This window comes from Danio rerio, chromosome 4 (genome assembly GCF_052040795.2).
Source record: "Danio rerio strain M-AB ecotype USA chromosome 4, GRCz13ab, whole genome shotgun sequence".
Classification (NCBI taxonomy): domain Eukaryota; kingdom Metazoa; phylum Chordata; class Actinopteri; order Cypriniformes; family Danionidae; genus Danio; species Danio rerio.
In genome coordinates, this window is record NC_141024.2 from 64,000,568 (window position 1) to 64,022,962 (window position 22,395).

The 22,395-nt window shown below is 39.4% G+C and overlaps 3 protein-coding genes across 4 annotated transcripts in view; 2 read left to right on the plus strand and 1 right to left on the minus strand.

Moving 5' to 3' along the window:
* Positions 1-22,395, minus strand: part of LOC110439496 (uncharacterized) — a 484,284-nt gene that overhangs the window by 318,074 nt on the left and 143,815 nt on the right. The gene's annotated exons all lie outside the window — the stretch shown is intronic.
* Positions 724-10,938, plus strand: LOC137491025 (protein NLRC3-like). Its single transcript, XM_088650204.1, is given in 10 exon segments — positions 724-820; positions 994-1,101; positions 3,440-3,547; positions 3,693-3,747; positions 4,887-5,082; positions 5,178-6,981; positions 7,314-7,487; positions 8,140-8,313; positions 9,461-9,507; positions 9,630-10,938. Coding segments are annotated over 10 exon segments (3,237 nt in total). The 5' UTR covers positions 724-776; the 3' UTR covers positions 10,157-10,938.
* si:dkey-51d8.1 overlaps positions 16,208-22,395 on the plus strand; it is a 32,394-nt gene continuing 26,206 nt past the window's right edge. The window contains exons 1-6 of one of the 2 annotated variants that reach the window (NM_001423537.1): positions 16,208-16,299; positions 17,002-17,113; positions 17,947-18,054; positions 18,636-18,720; positions 19,301-19,496; positions 20,044-21,823. In NM_001423537.1, coding sequence (NP_001410466.1) covers positions 17,070-17,113; positions 17,947-18,054; positions 18,636-18,720; positions 19,301-19,496; positions 20,044-21,823 — 2,213 coding nt within the window. In that variant the 5' untranslated portion in view covers positions 16,208-16,299; positions 17,002-17,069. The remainder of the gene's footprint in view (positions 16,300-17,001; positions 17,114-17,946; positions 18,055-18,635; positions 18,721-19,300; positions 19,497-20,043; positions 21,824-22,395) is intronic. The other variant, XM_088649668.1, reaches the window with a different exon arrangement.

The following is a 22,395-nucleotide window of genomic DNA, read 5'->3' on the forward strand; positions in this document are numbered from 1 at the left end:
CAGTGTAGCCAGTAATATTTTAGGATCTAAGTGTAGATCACACAGGTGTGTTTTAGTGAAGTGAAAGAGTTCAGATTGTGTTCCTGCTGCACAAGAGCGTCTGTACTTCTGCATGTGAGTTTAACACTTCTACATTACGCTGATTTGTGGAGATGATGAAGGGTTTATATGTGTGAGTGTGATTTAAATGTCTGATCCTGAAGATCAAATCCTCAAACACAGATTAAACACTGAGTCAAACACGCTCATTTAAACACTGTGTCTAAAAGCTTTATTTTTAATCCCTTTAAAGTGTTTGTGCTCTTTTATATCAGACTGACTCAATAGTGTCCAATAATTCAGCATTAAATATAACTCTAAACATTCAGAGTCACCAAATCAAAAGTGAAGTTAAAGCAGAACTTCCAGTTGAACAGGAAGAAAAGCTGCTGAAAACAACAAGCTGACAATCCTTAAACAACACTGCATTTAACCCTTTGACTGTCTGAGTAACTCATTAACCAAATAGCCTCTTTAGTAGAGAGACATTTCAATACTCACTAAATCAACAATTGCCTGAACCTGAACTTCTCTTGATAAACTCTATATAACATGCATTTACCTTAAATCAAATGTGAAACAGCTGAGAAGTCAGATTAGGGGTTAAACCAACTGCATTCATGTTAAGGACTATATATATATATATATATATATATATATATATATATATATATATATATAGTATGATTGTTTCCTGAAAGCTCTGCTAATGTCTGCATTGGTGTTTTAGCTGCAGTATGGCAGAGGAGCGAGTAAAGGACTCTCTCTCAGAGAAACACAGGTATTGACTCTGTTTTTACACCATTATTTCAACATGACAACAGACAGATCTTCAGTCAACTATTAGCTTGAGCTGAATTAAACTGAACAAACTCATATTTGTCTAATAAACTCTTGTAAAGGAGACTGAAGTTTGTCCTGCAGTTTATTCCTCTGGTGTGTTTGTGTGTTCAGTGTGAGATCAGGATCATGTGTGTCCAGCTTTGAGTCTCTGAAGAGTGACTGGTCTAAAGGTAGTAATCCTCCAAACTTCAGTGAGAAAACACCATCATCAGTCAAAAGGTATTTAGTGTTTTACATTATTGATCACACATGGACTGTATTGAACATGTTATTGTGAACCAACAATCCAGAAAATACAGTCATTAGTAAATGAATCAGTTGTTTGGATTAATCAAATAACTCAATGACTTTTGGTGAATTAAGACATTTACAGACACCTAGTGATGGTTTTAGTTTCTTATTCAGAGCATCTTTTAGACAGGCAAGGGGACAAAACAAGCAATCAATCATAATCAAGGGTAATCCACAAAGAGTAATCCAACATCCAGACAGCTAACAATAAACACAGAAGATTAAAACACAAACCGAAAGCGAAACACGCTCTGAGTGTACATGAGCGAGAAACACACCGCTAATCCACAAGAGTACTCCAGTAAACAGAGCTCATGGCTGATTTTGGAGCGCTGCTTCATGAAACTTCAATACCTTTACATTCATTTTGTTGTAAATCAGTGGATCAGAGCATTTGACAGATCTATTGACAGTTCAGTTTAGCCAGTTCTAGAAAATGTTTGGTCGTCCCACACATCTTCTATTAAAGGATTATGGAGGCCACTGTGCTCTTAGGAACCTTCAGTGCAGCAGAAATGTTTCTGTAACCTTGGCCAATTATGTGCCTTGCCACAATTCAGTCTCTGAGCTGTTCAGGCAGTTCCTCTGACCTCATGATTCTCATTGGCTCTGAGATGCATTGTGAGCTGTAAGCTCTTATGTGTGACTTTAATCAAGTCCAATCAGTGTAATCAAACACAGCTGGACTCAACTGAAGGTGAAGAACCATCCCAAGGAGGATCAGAAGAAATGGACAGCAGCTGAGTTCACAGCAAAGAGTCTGAACCATGTGATATTTCATCTTTTCTTTATTAATAAATCTGCAAACACGTCTACAGTTCCGTGTTGTTCTGTCAGCTGTGTGGACATTAATGAGGAAACAATGAACTTAAATGATTTTAGCAAATGGCTGCAATAGAACAAAGAGTGGGTCTGAATACTTTCTGTACCCACTGGAAGTCTTATTTGTTTAACAGACCTGGGGCCTCATGTACGAAGACTTGCGTGGAAATCTTACTAAAACATTGCGTACGCACAAAGCTGTAAATGTGCGTACGCAGAAAAAAATTCAGATGTATGAAACACTGCGTACCCCGAATCTCACGCATATTCTTTTGTACATCTGAATGAACGTGAAACTGAGCGCAAAACTCCTCCCTGCCTCCTCCCCCGTATGAATATGCTAATGACTATGCTTATGGCAAAACCCAACGAAAAAGCAATGGCAAAAGCAAGCAAAAAGAGAAACTTTGAACAGAATGTGAATTGGAGGTGCTGCTTTCGGAGGTAGACCGGAGAAAAGCGGTGTTATTTGCAAGTTTGTTCTCCGGAATTAACAACAAAAGAAAAAAAATAGAGTGGGAGAGTTTAGCTGATGCGGTCAACACAGTTGGGTCTGAACATTGCACTGAGTGCATTAAAAAATAGAAATAGTGTGGTTTATATCTGTAAAATGTTGCAAGACCCTTAACAGTCTCAGTGGCGCTACTCGTTAGACGCTTGTGATCATGAATTGATACGTTCGAGCATGAACTCGGCTCGAATCCAGCATCTAATGAACTTTTTCTTCTTTTTTTCCCTGCTACATATCAGATTTTGCCAACTATTTATCACGAGAAAGACAAATAGGAATCATCAATAAGTTCATATCAATAAACATCATATTTTATTTGCACATTTATTGAATGGAAATGTTTCTGATTCACGCATGCAAATTCATCTTCAGATAGTGTCTTTATAGCAATGTGCGTGCGGTAGATCGCTCAGATTACATTGGGAAAACAGGCGACTGCTGCAAATTGTGCTTTAATGTTTAGCTGGTCAACTGTATGGTATGGAAACCTTATATACCTGCTGAACCCGTCTCATACAGCTGCCATTGCAAGGCTCAGACACTTTGTAGAGTGGAATTTAACACAACTGCCTCTAGGAGTCGCCAATGGAAATAAAACAGACACGCACAAAAAATGTGCGTACGCCAGCCATAAAGCTGCCGTGAAGCAGCGCACATTCCCACGTTCAGTTCATTGTTAGTAAATCCAAACGTGAGCGATTCTGAGCGTGAAACCTGGCGTACGCAAAGTTTTTGTGCGTACGCAGCGTTGATACATGAGGCCCCTGATCAGCCTGACCTTGAGCTAAGAGTTATTTTGTGCTAGTTTGGTGCCGGGTGAAATGTGTTTTTTTTTTTTTCAATAATTTTCTCTTTTGTCAGTTTTATTACACTTTTAAAGGACCACTGAAGTTTGTCCTGCAATTTATTCCTCTGGTGTGTTTGTGTGTTCAGTGTGAGATCAGGATCATGTGTGTCCAGCTCTGTGTCTCTGAAGAGTGACCGGTCAATGGGTCATCTTCCACCAGACCTCAGAGAGAAAACACCATCATCTGCTAGAAGGTATATTGTGTTTCACATTATTGATCACACATGGATTGTTTCAGGCATATTATTGTGAACCAACAATTCAGTAAAGATAATTATTTCTGAATAAATCAGTAGTGTGAATGAATCAAATGACTCAATGACTTTGACTCATTTACAGACACCTAGTGGCAGATTTAGTTTCTTATTCAGACAATCTCCAGTGGAACTTCCAGGTGGGAAAAACTCCTTTTGATTCATATTTAAAATTGTAAATATAACATAGAAAATGTTTACTGGAAAAGATTCTCCTTCTGCAACACATTTTATTTGTAAGTGTTATTTTTCATGTAATTAAAGATTTCAAGAAATAAAAAGTATTTGTCAAGTGTGGAATAATTGACTGCAGTTCATTGAATTACTCGAAAATAGTTCACACACGTTACACATTTAGTGTTCATTATTTTCTAATAATTCAACAGACCAGAGTGGATTATTCTGCAAGTTTTAATAGATGTCTAAACAACCATAGGCAGACCAAAACAGGTAAATTTAAGCTGATAAACCTAAAAATCTACTAAACATCTAACTATAGTCCAGAACTAGACTAGTCATCAAATACACAGATCAGACAGATGCACACTGCTTCATATCTGATGACTAGTCTAGTTTTGGGCTGTTGGTAAACATCTATTAGACTTCTTTTAAATATAAATGTAATAATTGAAATATGTTTGCTGGGATGCTGATGTTCCCACAGCTAAAGCCACCATGTTGTGTTCCAGACATTTGTCAGGTTTTTGTCCCTAAACTTCTCCTGTGTGTGAAACTAGTTTTTCACAAATCCAAAGCTTTCTCTTGTGTTTTGATGTGATTTTAGACTGTGAAGTTACTGGAATCATTCAGTGTAGAGATATGGAACTGTCATGTGCTCAAAACCTGCCAAATCTGCTTTAGCTGTGTTTATCTGAAAATAACAACACCTTACAAAGTTTCAAGAGTTCCCACTTAGATATGCTTGGCACTTATAGCAGGTTTGGCATGCTGTCCCGGGAGAGAACCCTGAGCTCGGAGATATTTGAGTCCAAAACGAAGATTGTGCAATAAGGAGAAAGTGATCCATTTATATTAAGCTATGATCATTCTGATTGGATTATGACCGATTACGGATGAGTGGCCAGCGGTGCACAATCATATCACATGCTCCTCTCGAAATTAGTTTATGAAACTTCACTTATCAGCCAATCAGAATGAAGCGTAAAAACAGACTCATATTATAATGTATTTTTACTTTATTGAGTAGTTTGTGGACGTACAACTGTATGTTAATGAATGTTTTATTTAAATATTGATCTTCTCTTTTCTTCAATCATAGAATCTTGAGAGCAAAATGATCAGATTTCTGAAGAATCAACTGGAGAAGTTTAAGAAAATCTTACAAGATGAAAACAGACAAGAGTTTGTAAAGAAGTTTAATGAGAACAGAAGCATTATCACAGACGCAGCTCTTGATCTCACACTTTTCTTCCTGAGAGAGATGAAGCAAGATCAAGCTGCTGATACTCTTGAGGGTAAGAGACTCCTGGCCATCTGTCAGTCTGACACTTACTAATATAGCTGGAAAAGTCAAGACTAAATCTCTCTGTTTCTTTGCTCCTGTGTTTAGATGAGCTGTTCTTCATTTATCAGCTTAAATGTAGCCTGAAGAAGAAATATCAAAGTGTGTTTGAAGGAATTGCTCAGCAAGGAGACTCCACACTTCTGAATAAGATCTACACAGATCTCTATATCACTCAGGGTGCGAGTGAACAGGTCAACACTGAACATGAGATCAGACAGATTGAAGCTGCTTCCAGACGTCATCAGTCACTAGAGATACAGGTTGAATGCAAACATTTGTTTGAAGCAGCTGAACAAGACGAGCAGATCAGAACTGTCCTGACAAAAGGAGTTGCTGGCATCGGGAAATCAGTCTCTGTGCAAAAGTTTGTTCTGGATTGGGCTGAAGGAAAAGAAAATCAAGACATCCGCTTCATATTTCCTCTTCCATTCAGAGAGATGAACTTAAAGGAGAAAGAAAGACAAAGTTTAAAAGACCTCATAACTCAGTTTTTCCCAGAGACTAAAGGACTGAACCTTACAAGAAGCACACGATTCAAAGTCCTGTTCATCCTTGATGGATTGGATGAATGTCGTCTTCCTCTGAACTTTGCTGGTAATGAGACGTGTTGTGATGTATCTTCAGCAGTCTCTCTGGATGTTCTCCTGACGAACCTCATCAAGGGAAATCTGCTTCCTTCTGCTCTCATCTGGATCACCAGCAGACCAGCAGCTGCCAGTAAGATTCCTGCTGACTGTATCAACTGGCTGACAGAGATACGAGGATTCAATGATGCCCAAAAGGAGGAGTACTTCAGAAAGAGACTCACAGATCAGAATCAGGCCAGAGAAATCATTGATCACATTAAACAGTCAAAGAGTCTCTTTATTATGTGCCACATCCCAGTCTTCTGCTGGATTTCAGCCACTGTTCTCCAGAACATACTGAAACTGAAACACAGGGCTCATGCTGAAACACTGCAGGAATCTCCCAAGACTCTAACACAGATGTACACACACTTTCTCCGCTTTCAGATCCAGCAGAGCAGAAGAAAGTATGATGGAGAAAACACGGCAGATGTCTCCTGGGATCCAAACTTCATCCTTTCACTTGGGAAACTGGCCTTCCAGCAGCTGGAAAGAAACAATGTGATCTTCTATGAGAGCGATCTGAAAGACTGTGGCATTGACGTCTATAAGGCATCGGTGTACTCAGGTATGTGTACCCAGATCTTTAAGGAGGAGACGGGAATCATTCTTGGTACCATGTACTGCTTTCTTCACTTAAGCATTCAGGAGTTCATTGCAGCCCTTTATCAACATCTGATTCTCGACAATGACAAGACACAAGCAGAAAAAAGCAGAAATGAGTCCATGATTGATTTGCTAAAGGCTGCAGTGGACAAGGCTCTGGAAAGTGAGAATGGACATCTGGACCTCTTCCTTCGTTTCCTTCTCGGTCTGTCACTCCAGTCCAATCGACAACTCTTACGAGGCCTGTTGACACAGCAGGATGACAGAGACCAGAGCAAAGAGGAAATAATTGCCTACATCAAGCAGAAACTTGAAGGGAATCTGTCTCCAGAGAGATCCATCAATCTGTTCTACTGTCTAAATGAACTTAATGACCAAACTCTGCTGAAAGAGATTCAGTCTCACCTCAGTACAGGAAGTCTGTCATCTGCTGACCTTTCACCTGCCCAGTGGTCTGCTCTGGTCTTTGTGTTGTTGACCTCAGAGGAGGAGCTGGAGGAGTTTGAGCTTCGGAAATTCCAGAGATCAGACGAGTGTCTCATCAGACTATCAGCAGTCATCAAAACCTCCACAAGAGCTGAAAACTAAGAAAACTAACATTAAACTTTTAAATTAATGTGGGGCTACAAACGATTGTCCTGTGAGTATCAGGCCATGAGTTTGAGACCCCTGCTGTAGAAGCAGCGCACGGCTCCCACACTGCCCCCTATTGACATGCACTCACAACTACAGCTGTCTAATAAAAGTACCGGTACTAAAAAAAATCGGAATTGTATTGTTTTGAGAGCTAGGGTGTCGCTATGCTTTTATAATATCGGTATATCATGCTATACTACTGTTAGTACATACAACCATAATGGTGAAATCTGGTGTCCTTTTCATGAGTGCGCATTGTTAATCAGTGAGGTCCCAAACGACCACATCAATATTGTGTTTGTCCTCTACACAGACTACAGAGCTGTAATCTCACTGTTCAGTGCTGTGAGAGTTTGTCTTCAGCTCTACAATCCTCAAACTGTGTGCTGAGAGAGCTGGACCTGAGTAACAATGACCTGCAGGATTCAGGAGTGAAGCTTCTCTCTGATGGACTGAAGAGTCAACACTGTAAACTGGAGATACTGAGGTAAATGATTCTCCACTCAACTGCAACTACAAACAGATTGGGTTAACAAATATAGAAGCCCATTTCCCCACTCAGTGTGTTGGCAGATTTATATGGGTGTGATTGTATTTATATTTGTACAAATGTGTGTGTGTGTGTGTGTGTGTGTGTGTGTGTGTGTGTGTGTGTGTGTGTGTGTATAGACAAATGTATTTAAAAGCATTAATGAGTAAAATACAAAAAATGTGTAAAATACTTTTTCTAATATACAGAACTGTATGACTGTATTTAAAGAGTATTTAGATGAATTGCCTTTAAATTCTGTACTCGTATTTTACATGTTCTTATTAAATTGTTGTTTATATTTGCATTTGTTTATTGAAAAGGTTTATTTAAGAATTTGTCAAATGTTCTGGCAATCCTGTCTAAATAAATACATAACAGTGATGAAGACAAAGTTAACCCTGTGGAGTCTGTAGGGTTTTGGGCCCTGGTGAGGTTCTGACCTGCTCTGATGTTTGTACAGTTTGCAGTTTTCCTGAAAACATATAAAAGTCTCATCACAGTCTTATTATCTAAACTGAAGAAGTGTCTTGGCCAGTCAGCATCTTCACAACACAAAGAGATGTGTGATTGTCCAACTGTGTGATGTGGACTATTGCTGTGTTTGTAGATTGTCTGGCTGTATGGTGACAGAGGAAGGCTGTGGTTTTCTGTCTTCAGCTCTGACTTCAAACCCCTCACACCTGAGAGAGCTGGATCTGAGCTACAATCATCCAGGAGATTCAGGAGTCAAGCTGCTCTCTGAACAACTGGAGGATCCAAACTACACACTGGACAAACTCAAGTATGTGGAGCAGCACTGCCTTTTTTATTGTGAATACAGATACTTTGATACTTCACTCCTCTTCTAGTGTCCAGATATTAATCAAAGCTGTTAAATATGTCAGTGCACTGGGGCAGTTCTCACATTAAGCGTGATATTATATCTCATATTAACACTGTACACTTTCAGCATTGTAGTTGAGCAGTGAAACTTGTTCTCTACATTTCTGCTGAAGAACTGTACAGTATCAGGTCAGAGATGTGTGTGTACTGTTCTCCAAATACGTCCTGTGTATACTTTAACAGCAAGTTAAACTCTCCCTCATGAACTTCACAGACACAGAATGTCCTTTATCACACTTTAATAAGGGCGGAGTAAAACTATAAACAGGAAGAAAATAAACAATATCAATTTACATTCACAATGTGGACATAACAAAGATGTTTCTGGCAAATATCTCACATATCTTGTAATCTGGCTCTTTTCTGCTTCTAAACTAACATGAACACAAAATATCAGGCAATAAAAGTGATCAGCAGACAGTGATGCTGGTTCTGATATAGTCCAGTGACAATCACATGTTGAACAAACTCAAATAAAGCAAATTACAAAAAACTCCTAAACTAATCCTTTATAACTGAAGTATTATGAACAATAAACATAACACAAACCCACCAAGCTTCCAAAGGGCGAGGAGGACTGCAGATTGGTCTGGATTCACTGCTCTCCAACTTAGCAATGTTTGGAGATGATGAAGAGGCATTTGACAGAAGATGAAGATCTCCATCATATTTCAAATCATTTAACACTGAATTCTGCTTTATTATTGTGCTGCACTTTTGTCAATCGATCATTGAATGAATCCTTCAGTCTTTATATCTGTCTGTTTCTGTGTTTCCATTCTGTTTTCTGTTTCCACATCTGATCTAAAAGCTCTGTGTGTCATTCAGAAGCTGATTTGACAGCTCCACACACACTCATGTTGTTTTACTGCAGTTATTAATGCACTGAGATCAGCCAATCACAATCCAGCATTCAGCACACACTCCACATGTCTTGTGTGTGCGTGTGCGAACGTGTGTGTGTGTGTGCGCGCATGCGTGCGTGTGTGTGTGTGTTAAGCTGATGTTTGTGTACTGACTGAATGTCAATTTGTGTGTGTTCACAGTCTGGATCATGGAGGAGAGAAGTGGATTACAGCAGGACTGCACAAATGTAGGACTACACACACACACACACACACACACTCTCTCTCTCTCTCTCTCTCTCTCTTACACACACAAACACACACGCACACACACAGCTGTGGTTATAAATGTGTGTGTTCTTGTGTTCAGATGTCTGTTTCCTCACTCTGGATCCAAACACAGCACACACTCAACTCATTCTGTCTGAGGAGAACAGAGAGGTGAAGTGTGTGAGAGAGAAACAGCCGTATTCTGATCATCCAGACAGATTTGATGGTTATCTTCAGGTGTTGTGCAGAGAGAGAGTGTGTGGACGCTGTTACTGGGAGATTGACTGGAGTGGAGATGCTGGTGTGTCTATATCAGTGTCATATAAGAGCATCAGGAGGAAGGGACGAGGTGTTGAGTGTTGGTTTGGACGTAATGCTCAGTCCTGGAGTTTGTTCTGCTCTTCCTCCAGATTCTCATTCAGACACAATCACACACGCACTGATCTCCCAGTAAAGGCGCTCAGCAGGAGAATAGGAGTGTTTGTGGATCACAGTGCAGGAACTCTGATCTTCTACAACATCTATAGAGACACAATGAGCCTCATCCACTCAGTCCAGACCACATTCACTGAGCCGCTCTGCCCTGGGTTTACTGTTTATCCTGGATCATCAGTGAAACTGAGCTGAAGACTGATGAGAGATTTACCCAGAATCCTCTGCAGGAGCAGACAGCAGCAGTGTGTGTGTGTGTGTGTCTGTATTTGTGTGTGTGCATGCATTCTTGTGTGTGAGAGAGTATGTGTGCGTGAGTGTGTGAATGTGAGAGTGTCTGTGTGAGAGAGAAAGTCTGTGTATGTATGTGTGTGTGTGTGTGTACTTGTGTGTGAGAGAGAGAGAAAGTGTGTGCGCGTTTTTGTGTGTGTGAGCTTGTGTGTGTGTGTGCGCATGTGTGTGTGTGTGTGCGTGCATGTGTTCACTGCTCTGTGTGTGCATGTGTAGTGTGAGAGTGTCTATGTTTGTGTGTGTGAGAGAGAGTTTGTATTTGTGTGTGTGTGTGTCCATGTGCATGTGTGTGTGTGAGAAAGTCTGTGTGTGTGCGTGTTTGTGTGAGTGCGTGTTTGTGTGTGTGTCTGTGTGTGTGTGTGTGCTTTCGTGTGTGTGTGTACGTGTGCATGTGTGAGTGTGTGTGTGTGAGTGTGTGTGTCTCAGTCTTCATTAGTGTCATCATTGATGTTGATGAAGTGTCCTCCAGGATGCTGCTGTGTTCAGATCAGCTCATTCTTGTCTACAGATTGATCTTCTTCATTGTTTCTCTGTTGTTTGAGCACAAATAATAAAAGTCAATGTCAAATCCACTGCTGATATTAGAATGTGATGATGAACATGAAAATGTCTGAATCTCTGTCACATATTGAATCAACTGTAGAGAAATCCAGCAGCTCAATGAATAAAGGAGAAATGAAGTGTGACGTTTGTTTCTGCTCTTCTTCTTCATGATTTGACTTGAACTGAACAATAAAAACACATTTATTCCAGTATTTATTGATCTGTTCATGTTAGTTGATGACAATAAAGTTGTTCTCTGTTAGTTCTTGTTGACTCTCAGTGCATTAACTGATGTTCACCAGCACAACTGTGGATTAATAATGCTTCAGTAAATGTCTGATCACTCTCATTCATTACGAGTCAGTAACTAGGATTAATAAATGCTCTAAAAGAGTGTGAGTGTGGTCTGGCCAATCCAGTACAGGGATATCATGGTTCTTAAAGCAGGTGTTAGCACATTTGGTAGTATGGGCAGGTGTCGAGTCCTGCTGGACAGTTAAATCAGCATCTCTATGAAGCTGTCAGCAGAAGAAGCATGAAGTCAATAGTATCTGACTGCAGACTAGCATATGCACCTGACACACACAGTCTCAGACACAATGCACTTAGTGGAGCTGGTGACGTTAATGTGAGGGGTATGGATGCTCTCCAAACCACCACTGACTGTGGAAACTGAACACTGGACCACAAGAGACTTTAATTCTGTGTCCTTACTTTCTACTTCCAGACCTTGATTAGCATTAGAATATAATATCTGACATTAGTCAAGCTCTGAGGAAAAACAGAGTCTCCTATATTATTATTATCCTATATTATTAATGACAGTTCGGTCAGGATTCTGCCTCTGCAGTGCTGTTAATTCTTGTTTTGGTGGCAGAGTCCAGACACTAGTCATGTCATGTGTTATATGTTGTGCTCGGCTCGGGTTGTCTTGGGTTGAGTACCTCTTTCTCGTCATTGTCTGTCCTTGTCATTGTATGAGCATCGTCCTGGTTATGTTCGGACCATGCACGCTCCTGCTTGATGGGGGTACACTCTTGTCCCGGTGTCTGTGTTTGCGTTGTCTGCAGCGTGATGTCCATTCTCAGCATCTCAGTCTAGTTGGTTTCAGATGGCGCTGGAAGGGAACATTCACGTCGCATGTGTGAGCGCACGGTGAGTATCTTTATTTATCGTGTGCTTGTGTCTTGTGTTCTGTTGTGTTTGTGTGGTGTAGCATGTGGTTTCATGTTTTCATCGTGACCACGTGCTTTAGTGCCTTGTTTCGTGTGAGCATGCTACTCTCTCATTGGCTGCGTGTTCTAGTGCTGTTTGCATGTGAGCACATGGCTTGTGTTGTGTTTTTGTATCATGTGTTCTGTTTTCTACCGTCTTCTCCCACCCTCCTTGTTATCCTGTTTGCAGTTATTATTTTCACCTGTCCACCTGTCTGTTCATTGGTTTGTCTTCTCTATTTATTCTCCTAGTGTGCTCTGTCCTCTGCTGGGCCGTTGTTGATTCTCTGATTTCGTTTGCTGTTGTTTGATGTCTATTTTACAACAGTCGATTGATGTAATGAAATCCCTGTGTGTCATGCCAAGAACCTAGTCTAGTTGAGTGTATATGTAATGCCATGTTTTCCTCCACAGGGAGGTTTGAGTTGTTTTGTTTTGTTTTTTCCTAAATAAATATTTTATTTCCCGCCCTTCATCACCTACAAGCCCAGCCCTGACTTTGCTGAGAAATTCTACAGGACAGCTGAGGGGCTGAATTTCAATGACTGGTTGCTGATGACCCACCTTAAAGAAGAGGATCTCTTGCACCAGCACCAGCACCACCTCCCAGCCTATGCCCAGCCCTCATGGGCTGACCTGCACTCAGAAGCAGAGATTGAAGAAGGCCTCTGCTGCAGTGTCGGCTCCAGCCCCAGAGCGCCCTTTAGTGACTGCCCCTGTCCCAAAGTGCAGCTCAGCGTCTGCGCCACCCAAGCTCCTAGCCCTGCCGGCCCCAGCCCATCTTGTTGCACTGCTGGTCTCACTCAGACACCTTGGCCTGCCAGCCCCAGCCCGGCTCCTAGCCCTGCCGGCTCCACCCAGACGCCTTGCCCTGCCTGCTTTCCACAAGCTTCCAGCCTAGCCGGTTTCCCGAAGTCCTCCAGTTCAGCTGGCCTCCCACAACAGGGCTCAAAATTGCGACCATTTTGGTTGCATATGCGCACCAAATTTAAGCTATGCGACCTCATAATATATGTGGGAGCATTCATGCGACTGCATATAATGGTTGTAGTGCGACCTGTTTTTTTTTTCTAAAAACATGGTAAAATCGGTCTTCCCTGCCGCTATATTGGTTCATATTAGCTGTCAATCACTCGAGACTTTCCACTGTCAGATGACAGGGAGGGAGCTTTTATGACCACAGCAAATGCAAACGGCTGAAGAGTGAAAAATCGCTGACTCTCGATGCGTTGCATGCACTGCGTGTTTAGCCAACACAATCTCACGGCAGTTCATAACATTTTCTAACGTTTCCTCGTGAGATCAGGCTGCAACAGTGCCAATGTCCGCTAAAACACCATCGTCAAAGAAGCTCGCCTTTACTGAGTTTAAACTGATGCGGGTTATAACAGAGAACAGTATTGCGCCGGTGGTCATCGGGAGAATCCTGCTCTGCCCCCCTCATATTGATTTGCAAACACAGAAAAATGTAATTCAGCGCGTAACGAGGCTGAGCATTAAAACAACACGAACCGAAACCAAAACTTTTATAAGTGAGACTTTTCTTCCTTTCTTTTGTCGATCTTTCTTGAGGTGTTTATTATTTTTCTATTTAATTACTGATGACTGCTGTGCAGCTTTCAGCATTGAATTGAATGATTGATTATTATATTTTGTTTGTTTTGTAGCAGAAATATTATTGATTAATTTGACATGCATATAAAAACAATAGTACAAAATAAATATTTCTTACTGCAATGCTTCATTTGTGTTTGATGCAAACCATATTTTTATTTTTCATAAAGTAACAGTAGGACTTTATATAGCAGATAACTTACATTAAAGCACATTCAAGGCAGCATGATGATGAGAAATGTAATTCATTATTAGTATTATTGTCATCATCGTCATCATTAATATTTTATAATTATTCGACATTCATTTTGGAATTATTGCACAAATATTAAGTCATCACAGCATTAGTTCGATAGTTGTTTCTGGGTTTTGTTAGTCCCAATTGATGATGTTTTCAAATACAATAAATACCTTAATATACAATTTTCAGCGGTGCTCATTCATTTTTGGTGGGTGCTCCTAAATTTTTTCTGGTGCTCCTAAATATTTCAGGTTGGGAGCACCGGTTCTTCCAAGTAAGAAAGATAACTTCGAGCCCTGCACAATTCTCCAGTCTAGCTGGCACCCTACAGGCCTTCAGTCTGGCCGGCTCCCCATAGACTCCTCTAGTCTGGCCAGCTGTCCTTGGGCCGCCTGCTTTTCTGTCCCATTCTCATCCTCCCTGGGTCGTCCCTCCTGCTCCGCCCTATATATAACTTAAAAACAGCAACTTCAGATTGTTTTCTTTGTTTTATTATGATCAACATAAAGCTGGAGCCCGAGGAGAGTGTGTTGAAAACAGTACAAGCACAACATCAACATTAATCATGAACACCTTACATTTATTTGAAGATTCTAAAGAATAAAATCACACAAACACACAATGCCTCAGTGATTCACACAACTGTTCCACAGATCACTAAACTATATCATGCAGCACTTTAAGTGGTGTTGCATAGTTTATTTGCCTTGCCACCTTGCATCTTTTAGTTTTCACCAGCGCATCAATATCAGGCATCACATGATGAATTGCAGCCAACTTCAGGAAGTGCTCTGAAACATCCACCATGAAAGAAAGGTCCTGCCTGCATTCTACCAAATGAAGCTCTAACACTGATTTATCCTTTCCTTCCATGAACTGCTCAATTTCTTCTCGCAAACCAAAGAAACGCCTCAGCACAGCACCTCCACTTATCTATCTTATGCTGCAACACAAGCTTGCGACAATTCTTAACTTTTTGATTTAGTGGATAATTCATATAAATTAGTACAATTTAATTCATACAATTTAGTACGATTTGCTTATCAACCAATGAGGATTGGGTTTAGGGGTGGAGTTGGGTGACACACCTGATTTTTAAAATCGGACATTTTCGTACAACTGAACTCGTATGAATCAGTCACTTAACTGACAATACCTGAAATAGTTACGTTTCCTCATGAGAATACCGACTGTTGTACAGCAGGGCATAGATGTGGTCTTTCTCTTTGAGAAGGCTATCAAACTGACGCTGTTTCAGGATCAGATGAAATGAACAGTTTGTCATTTGCTATTGCGCCATCTACTGGAACAGCAGTTTCTTTTATTGAAAAATTGCAGCTCATTTTTATACTTTACAGAATCCTCTCGCCGGCCGGATTAAACCCATTTGTGGGCCTGATCCGGCCCGCAGGCCGTACATTTGACACCCCTGCACTAGACTTAACTCAACATTGGCATTAATAAAGGTAAAGAAAATTATTAATGTGGTCACTGTAGATTTAGAGAAATGGTAGAATGTTAAATTTAATTGAGGAAAATATATGCAAGAGAGGAGGAAATTGATGAATAATAATGGACATGAAGAGAAACAGAATATACATTAGGAATAAAAGTTAATAAGTATAGATTAGGACATAAGTTATATATATACTGTATATATTAATTTATTAATTTTCCTTTGGCTTAATCCCTTATTTATCAGGGGTCACCACAGTGTAATGAACTGCCAACTATTCCAGTATATGTTTTACACAGCGGGTGCCCTTCCAGCCGCAACCCAGTACTGGGAAACACCCATACACAAACACATTCACACACAGACCTTCAGGGTAAATTATCTAAAGCTAAAGTCAAAACTACAATAAAGAGACAGACAAAGAGTACAAGGCAGGAACACTGGGATATAAATGACTCAGGAAAACATCTGTAAAAAATCCAAATGGTAAATGGTCATAACCGTCGCAGAATAGCACATACAGGACTAAACAAGACACTGTGTTTATAGTGAAACACACACATGATTTATACTCACATTGTACCCAACATGAAACATGTGCAGCATGTAATAACAGAATGTCAAGATTAACAATACAAAAGACAAATATTAAGAGAAGTATTTATTAGATATAATCTTACATTTACTCTGGAAATATATAGTAGAAATATAGAGTATAAAGTCAAAATATGGAGGCTACAAAAATTCCCCTTTATTTATTTAAGCAGCAATGTTTTCCCTTGGTTTTACAGTGTGATTTGTTTTCCCCGTGTTTCTCTCCATGTCAGACTCCTGTTCCGCACTCCAGTCCAGCAGGTAGCGGTAAAGCGCATTTAAGTTTGACAACCGCCAAAATACTGAAGAAGAAGTTGACAAACCGAAAGCGTCAAACGAGTTCAAATTGTGTTCCTGCTGCACAAGAGCGTCTGTACTTCTGCATGTGAGTTAAATACTTCTACATTACGCTGATTTGTGGAGATGATGAAGGGTTTATATGTGTATAATTGTGTTTATAAGCGTGATTTATAGCACTGTCTGCTCCTGAAGTTTAAAGCCTTAAACACCGATTAAACACGGTCATTTGAACAATATAATGGGTTAATTTTATCCCTTAAAAGTGTTTGTGGTCTTCTATATCAGGTTGACTTGACAATTTCACATCATGTAGCACGAAATAAACTTTAAACAGAGTCAGGAAATCGAAAGTGAAAGCAGAGCTTCCGTAAACAGGAAGAATGCGGATGATCCTTAAACTGCGTTTAACTGGTAACGTTTCACCACTAACAGACTACTAACTAAGCAAATAACGAATTAAAATAGTAAATAGTTGTCTAAAGTGGAAGTTATATGACAAACACATATCAAATGATCAAATCTGAAATATCTGAGGTGTCAAATCAGGGGTAAAACCAACTAATGATAATCAGTATGTGTATATATATATATATATATATATATATATATATATATATATATATATATATATATATATATATATATATATATCTGCAGTGAGATGACTGAAAGTCAGTTTGTGGTGTCCCTCATCATGTGGTGTGTTTGAGTGCGGTGTTGTTAGTGAAGTGAGCATTGATTGCTATAAAGTGTGCTGTTCTTCATCTCAGTATATTGTCATCTCCAGGTGATGGTCAGCGGCTGATTGTTTCCTCAAACCTCTGCTAATGTCTGCATTGGTGTTTTAGCTGCAGTATGGCAGAGGAGCGAGTAAAGGACTCTCTCTCAGAGAAACACAGGTATTGACTCTGTTTTTACACCATTATTTCAACACTTTCTCTGAACAACAAACACCAACAACAATGCACTTATTTGTGTTGCTATTGCCTGATAAAATTGTTAAATGGTGGTACAATTTTCTTCTTAGCTGGTTCTTGGTGAAAAATGCTGGAGAACTACTGGTTTAAAGCCTGTTGTGTAGAGGTACAATTTGTCATGTGACCGTTTGTCATCAGTTGAAGTGCGAAAATTCTTAGTTTAAATGGAGTTATATGGAGTGAGAGAGACCTTTGCACTCTTGTCTTGATATGTCTGAGAATATTAAAATAAGCCCCTCAGCTGTCAGAACACAGTAAACACAGTAAGTGTATTTCTACACACTCACTATAATCTGCTCTTTTACTCCACTGAACTACATATAAAATGCAGAAACTGTTCAGCTCAGGCTGATCTAAAGGGTTAATGCTGACATCTGATGATCAACAGTAAAAAATCTTTCCAACCAGCACCAATCAAGACTGCATGATCAGATGCTGATATTGCTTCATTATAGGAAGTCATTGGGGTAAAACAGCCACAAGCATAACAAAAGGGTGCTACATTTGAACAATACACACAGATTAAAAACAGATATACATGTTAAACTTAGTGTGTAGCTCAGTGAAGGGAATATTATTTATTTATTGTCTTTTCTACCTAGAGATTATATTAATGTTTTTTTTTTATATATTTAAGCCAATAATTAGTCTGCCCTTAATTAAACTGAACAAACTCATATTTGTCTGATAAACTCTTGTAAAGGAGACTGAAGATTGTCCTGCAGTTTATTCCTCTGGTGTGTTTGTGTGTTCAGTGTGAGATCAGGATCATGTGTGTCCAGCTCTGTGTCTCTGAAGAGTGACTGCTCTAAAGATCGTGATCCACCAAACTTCAGTGGGGAAACACCATCATCTGCTGAAAGGTATTGTGTGTTTTACATTATTGCTCACATCAACAGTTTTGTGTAAACCAACATTTCAGTAAAGTGAGTCGTTCCTGAATAAATCAGTTGTTTAAATTAATCAAATGACTTTAGTGATTCATGAAGACATTTACAGACACCTGGCGTCTTATTCAGAGGATCTTTCAGTCAATATTAATATCAGATTTCTGTCAATTATTTCATTTGTGGAGCATAAAAGATGTTTTGAAGAAGTTTATAACCATATTGTTGTGTAAATATATCTAAATAAAGGTGAAGCTTTTGAAGGTAAATCTAGATATGTTGTTTTGTAGCTAAAAGTGTGTGTAATAATGAACTGTAAATCAAATATTTCTTTCAAAGCTACTTTCTAATAATGACTTTGTGGTTGACAGGGCTTTGTAATGACAGAGACAATTGACTGTGATTTCTCAGCTCAATGTAACAGAAAACTCAAGTGACAAATCTGTCCACTGTCTCCTTATTATGAGCACTACATGTATTATTTTCAGAGTTTGTAAGATATATATGTATGTGTTTGCCTGTAAATGTGTAATTACAGTAGTTTTATCTGTTAACAGTGTTGAATATGAGTCAGCAGATTCAGGAGACGAGACTCACAGGAGACACAAGAGCTTCACAGACAATCTCCAGTCGATCTTCCAGGTGGGAAAAACTCATTTATTATAAACAAATAAAATAAAAACAGTTATTTAAAAAATATACCGCTCAATTCAAATGTAGAGCGTTTCATTTATTATGGAATAATTGACTTCAGTTTATTGAATTCTTATAAAATAATGCACAACTGTCGCCAATACACCTTTGTGTGTATTATTTTCTAATAAATGAACAGATTAGTCAATTATTCTGCAAATCCCACCGAGTAATTTTTTAATAGATGTCCAACTGAGGATGGCTTGACTAAAGGCTGAGTTTGAGCTTTTGGTGAAAATCTAACAGTAGTCCAAATCTAGACTAGTCATCAATACAAAGATTAGACAGACTTCACACCTGCAGTCATTCTGCAGCTGTGAAATAATGAAAATCATTCAGCATTCATAAATGTGCTCAATGCCTGTCTGAATCGACTCCATCTGAAAATAACTGCACACCCTATAAAGCACAGTCCTGTAGTATAATGTTGAACAATGTATTTTCAATTGTTCAGTAGTTTATGCATGAACAGCTGTATGCAAATGAATATTTTGGTTAAATATTGATCTTCTCTTTTCTTCAATCATAGAATCTTGAGAGCAAAATGTTCAGATTTCTGAAGAATGAACTGGAGAAATTTAAGAAAATCTTACAAGAAGAAAACAGACAAGAGTTTGTGAAGGAGTTTAATGAGAACAGAAGCAGAATCACAGAAGCAACTCTTGATCTCACACTCTTCTTCCTGAGAGAGATAAAGCATGATCAAGCTGCTGATACTCTCGTGGGTAAGAGACTCATGGCTAGACCCACACAAAACCTGCAGATTTCCACAGACTTTTAGCCCATAATTGAGTTTATTTATTTACTTGTGCGCAGTTTTATTTATTCAGTTTTTATTTAATTTCAGTAATATTTTTGACAAATATTAAAATATTCATATGATTTATTTACAGTGCAGTTTGTAAAGTCATATTTTCTGTCCTTTAGTAGATCTGTTATATAAGAGACTTGCTTTGTTTGGCAATTAAGTGGATCTAATTTTATTTGCATTGTAAAGATTACATATTGTTGAATATTATTATTTTACAAGTTAAAAAGGTGTTATTTTTATGTATTATTTTATATATTTAGTTTTTATTTTGACAATCCCAAAGTTATGATATTCCCAAAATCATTCCACAGTAATCTGCAGATATTTTACACAATCCTCCACAGAAATAGCAAAAAAAATGTCTGAAAATTTTGTCTGGCTCTACTCATGGCGATCTGTCAGACTGACACTTACAAATAAGTCATGACTAAATCTCTCTGTTTCTTTGCTCCTGTGTTTAGGTGAGCTGTTCTACATTAATCAGCTTAAATGTAGCCTGAAGAAGAAATATCAAAGTGTGTTTGAAGGAATTGCTCAGCAAGGAGTCTCCACACTTCTGAATAACATCTACACAGATCTCTATATCACTCAGGGTGCGAGTGAACAGGTCAACACTGAACATGAGATCAGACAGATTGAAGCTGCTTCCAGACGTCATCAGACACTAGAGATACAGGTTGAATGCAAACATTTGTTTGAAGCAGCTGAACAAGACAAGCAGATCAGAACTGTCCTGACAAAAGGAGTTGCTGGCATCGGGAAATCAGTCTCTGTGCAAAAGTTTGTTCTGGATTGGGCTGAAGGGAAAGAAAATCAAGACATCAGCTTCATATTTCCTCTTCCATTCAGAGAGATGAACTTAAAGGAGAAAGAAAGACAAAGTTTAAAAGACCTCATAACTCAGTTTTTCCCAGAGACTAAAGGACTGAACCTTACAAGAAGCACACGATTCAAAGTCCTGTTCATCCTTGATGGATTGGATGAATGTCGTCTTCCTCTGAACTTTGCTGGTAATGAGACGTGTTGTGATGTATCTTCAACAGTCTCTCTGGATGTTCTCCTGACGAACCTCATCAAGGGAAATCTGCTTCCTTCTGCTCTCATCTGGATCACCAGCAGACCAGCAGCTGCAAATAAGATTCCTGCTGACTGTATCGACCGGCTGACAGATATACTAGGATTCAATGATGCCCAAAAGGAGGAGTACTTCAGAAAGAGACTCACAGATCAGAATCAGGCCAGAGAAATCATTGATCACATTAAACAGTCAAAGAGTCTCTTTATTATGTGCCACATCCCAGTCTTCTGCTGGATTTCAGCCACTGTTCTCCAGAACATACTGAAACTGAAACACAGGGCTCATGCTGAAACACTGCAGGAATCTCCCAAGACTCTGACACAGATGTACACACACTTTCTCCGCTTTCAGATCCAGCAGAGCAGAAGAAAGTATGATGGAGAAAACACAGCAGATGTCTCCTGGGATCCAAACCTCATCCTTTCACTGGGGAAACTGGCCTTCCAGCAGCTGGACAGAAACAATGTGATCTTCTATGAGAGCGATCTGAAAGACTGTGGCATTGACGTCTATAAGGCATCAGTGTACTCCGGCATGTGTACCCAGATCTTTAAGGAGGAGATGGGAATCATTCTTGGTACCATGTACTGCTTTCTTCACTTGAGCATTCAGGAGTTCATTGCAGCCCTTTATCAACATCTGATTCTAGGCAGCGACAAGAAGCATGAATTGTTTATTATACAGATTATCAGAAATATAGGCATGACTGATTTGCTGAAGGCTGCAGTGGACAGGGCTCTGGAAAGTGAGAATGGACATCTGGACCTTTACCTTCGCTTCCTTCTCGGTCTGTCACTTCAGTCCAGTCGACAACTCTTACGAGGCCTGTTGACACAGCAGGATGACAGAGACCAGAGCAAAGAGGAAATAATTGACTACATCAAGCAGAAAGTTGAAGGGAATCTGTCTCCAGAGAGATCCATCAATCTGTTCTACTGTCTGAATGAACTGAACGACCAAACTCTGCTGAAAGAGATTCAGTCTCACCTCAGTAGTGGAAGTCTGTCATCTGCTCGCCTTTCACCTGCCCAGTGGTCTGCTCTGGTCTTTGTGTTGTTGACCTCAGAAGAGGAGCTGGAGGAGTTTGAGCTTCAGAAATTCCAGAGATCAGACGAGTGTCTCATCAGACTATCAGCAGTCATCAAAACCTCCAGAAGAGCTCTGTAAGTCAAAGTGCTTCTGTCTTTCATCTGTAGAAGTCCATCTATTAGCCCAAAGATGAAACTAATGGTCAAAGGTTATATAAATGTAAGCCTTTTCTAGTGCTTCTGAAAAGCATTTTATTTATTAGAATTTATTTATATTTGTTTTTTAGATCTGAATTTAATCTGACTCCAATTTTAAGTGATCCTAAAATTTTGGCTGTATTTCTAATTGTAAGAACGGATCACATTCATCATTTATGACTTACTTTAGAGTTTTGATTTATATCTGTTCCCATTCTCTTCAGTTATGCGTTCACTAAGGACCAAACATCGCTCAGACTTTCATAGTCTGGGTTTTGCGTGTCTTGTCACAGACAGTATGTCAACATCCTAAAGTTAGTCAGAGGATGTTGAGTTAGCTAATACTTAAATATTCTGGTTGCAAATTGCTCACTAATCCAAGTTGACTAAGCCAGTTCTAGACAACTTGGTAATTTCAGTGATTAGATGATTAAAGATCTCCATGCTGTTGTGTCAAAACGGCTCTGTACAGTCAAATGTGTCTCTAGAATCAAAAGTCTAACCATGTC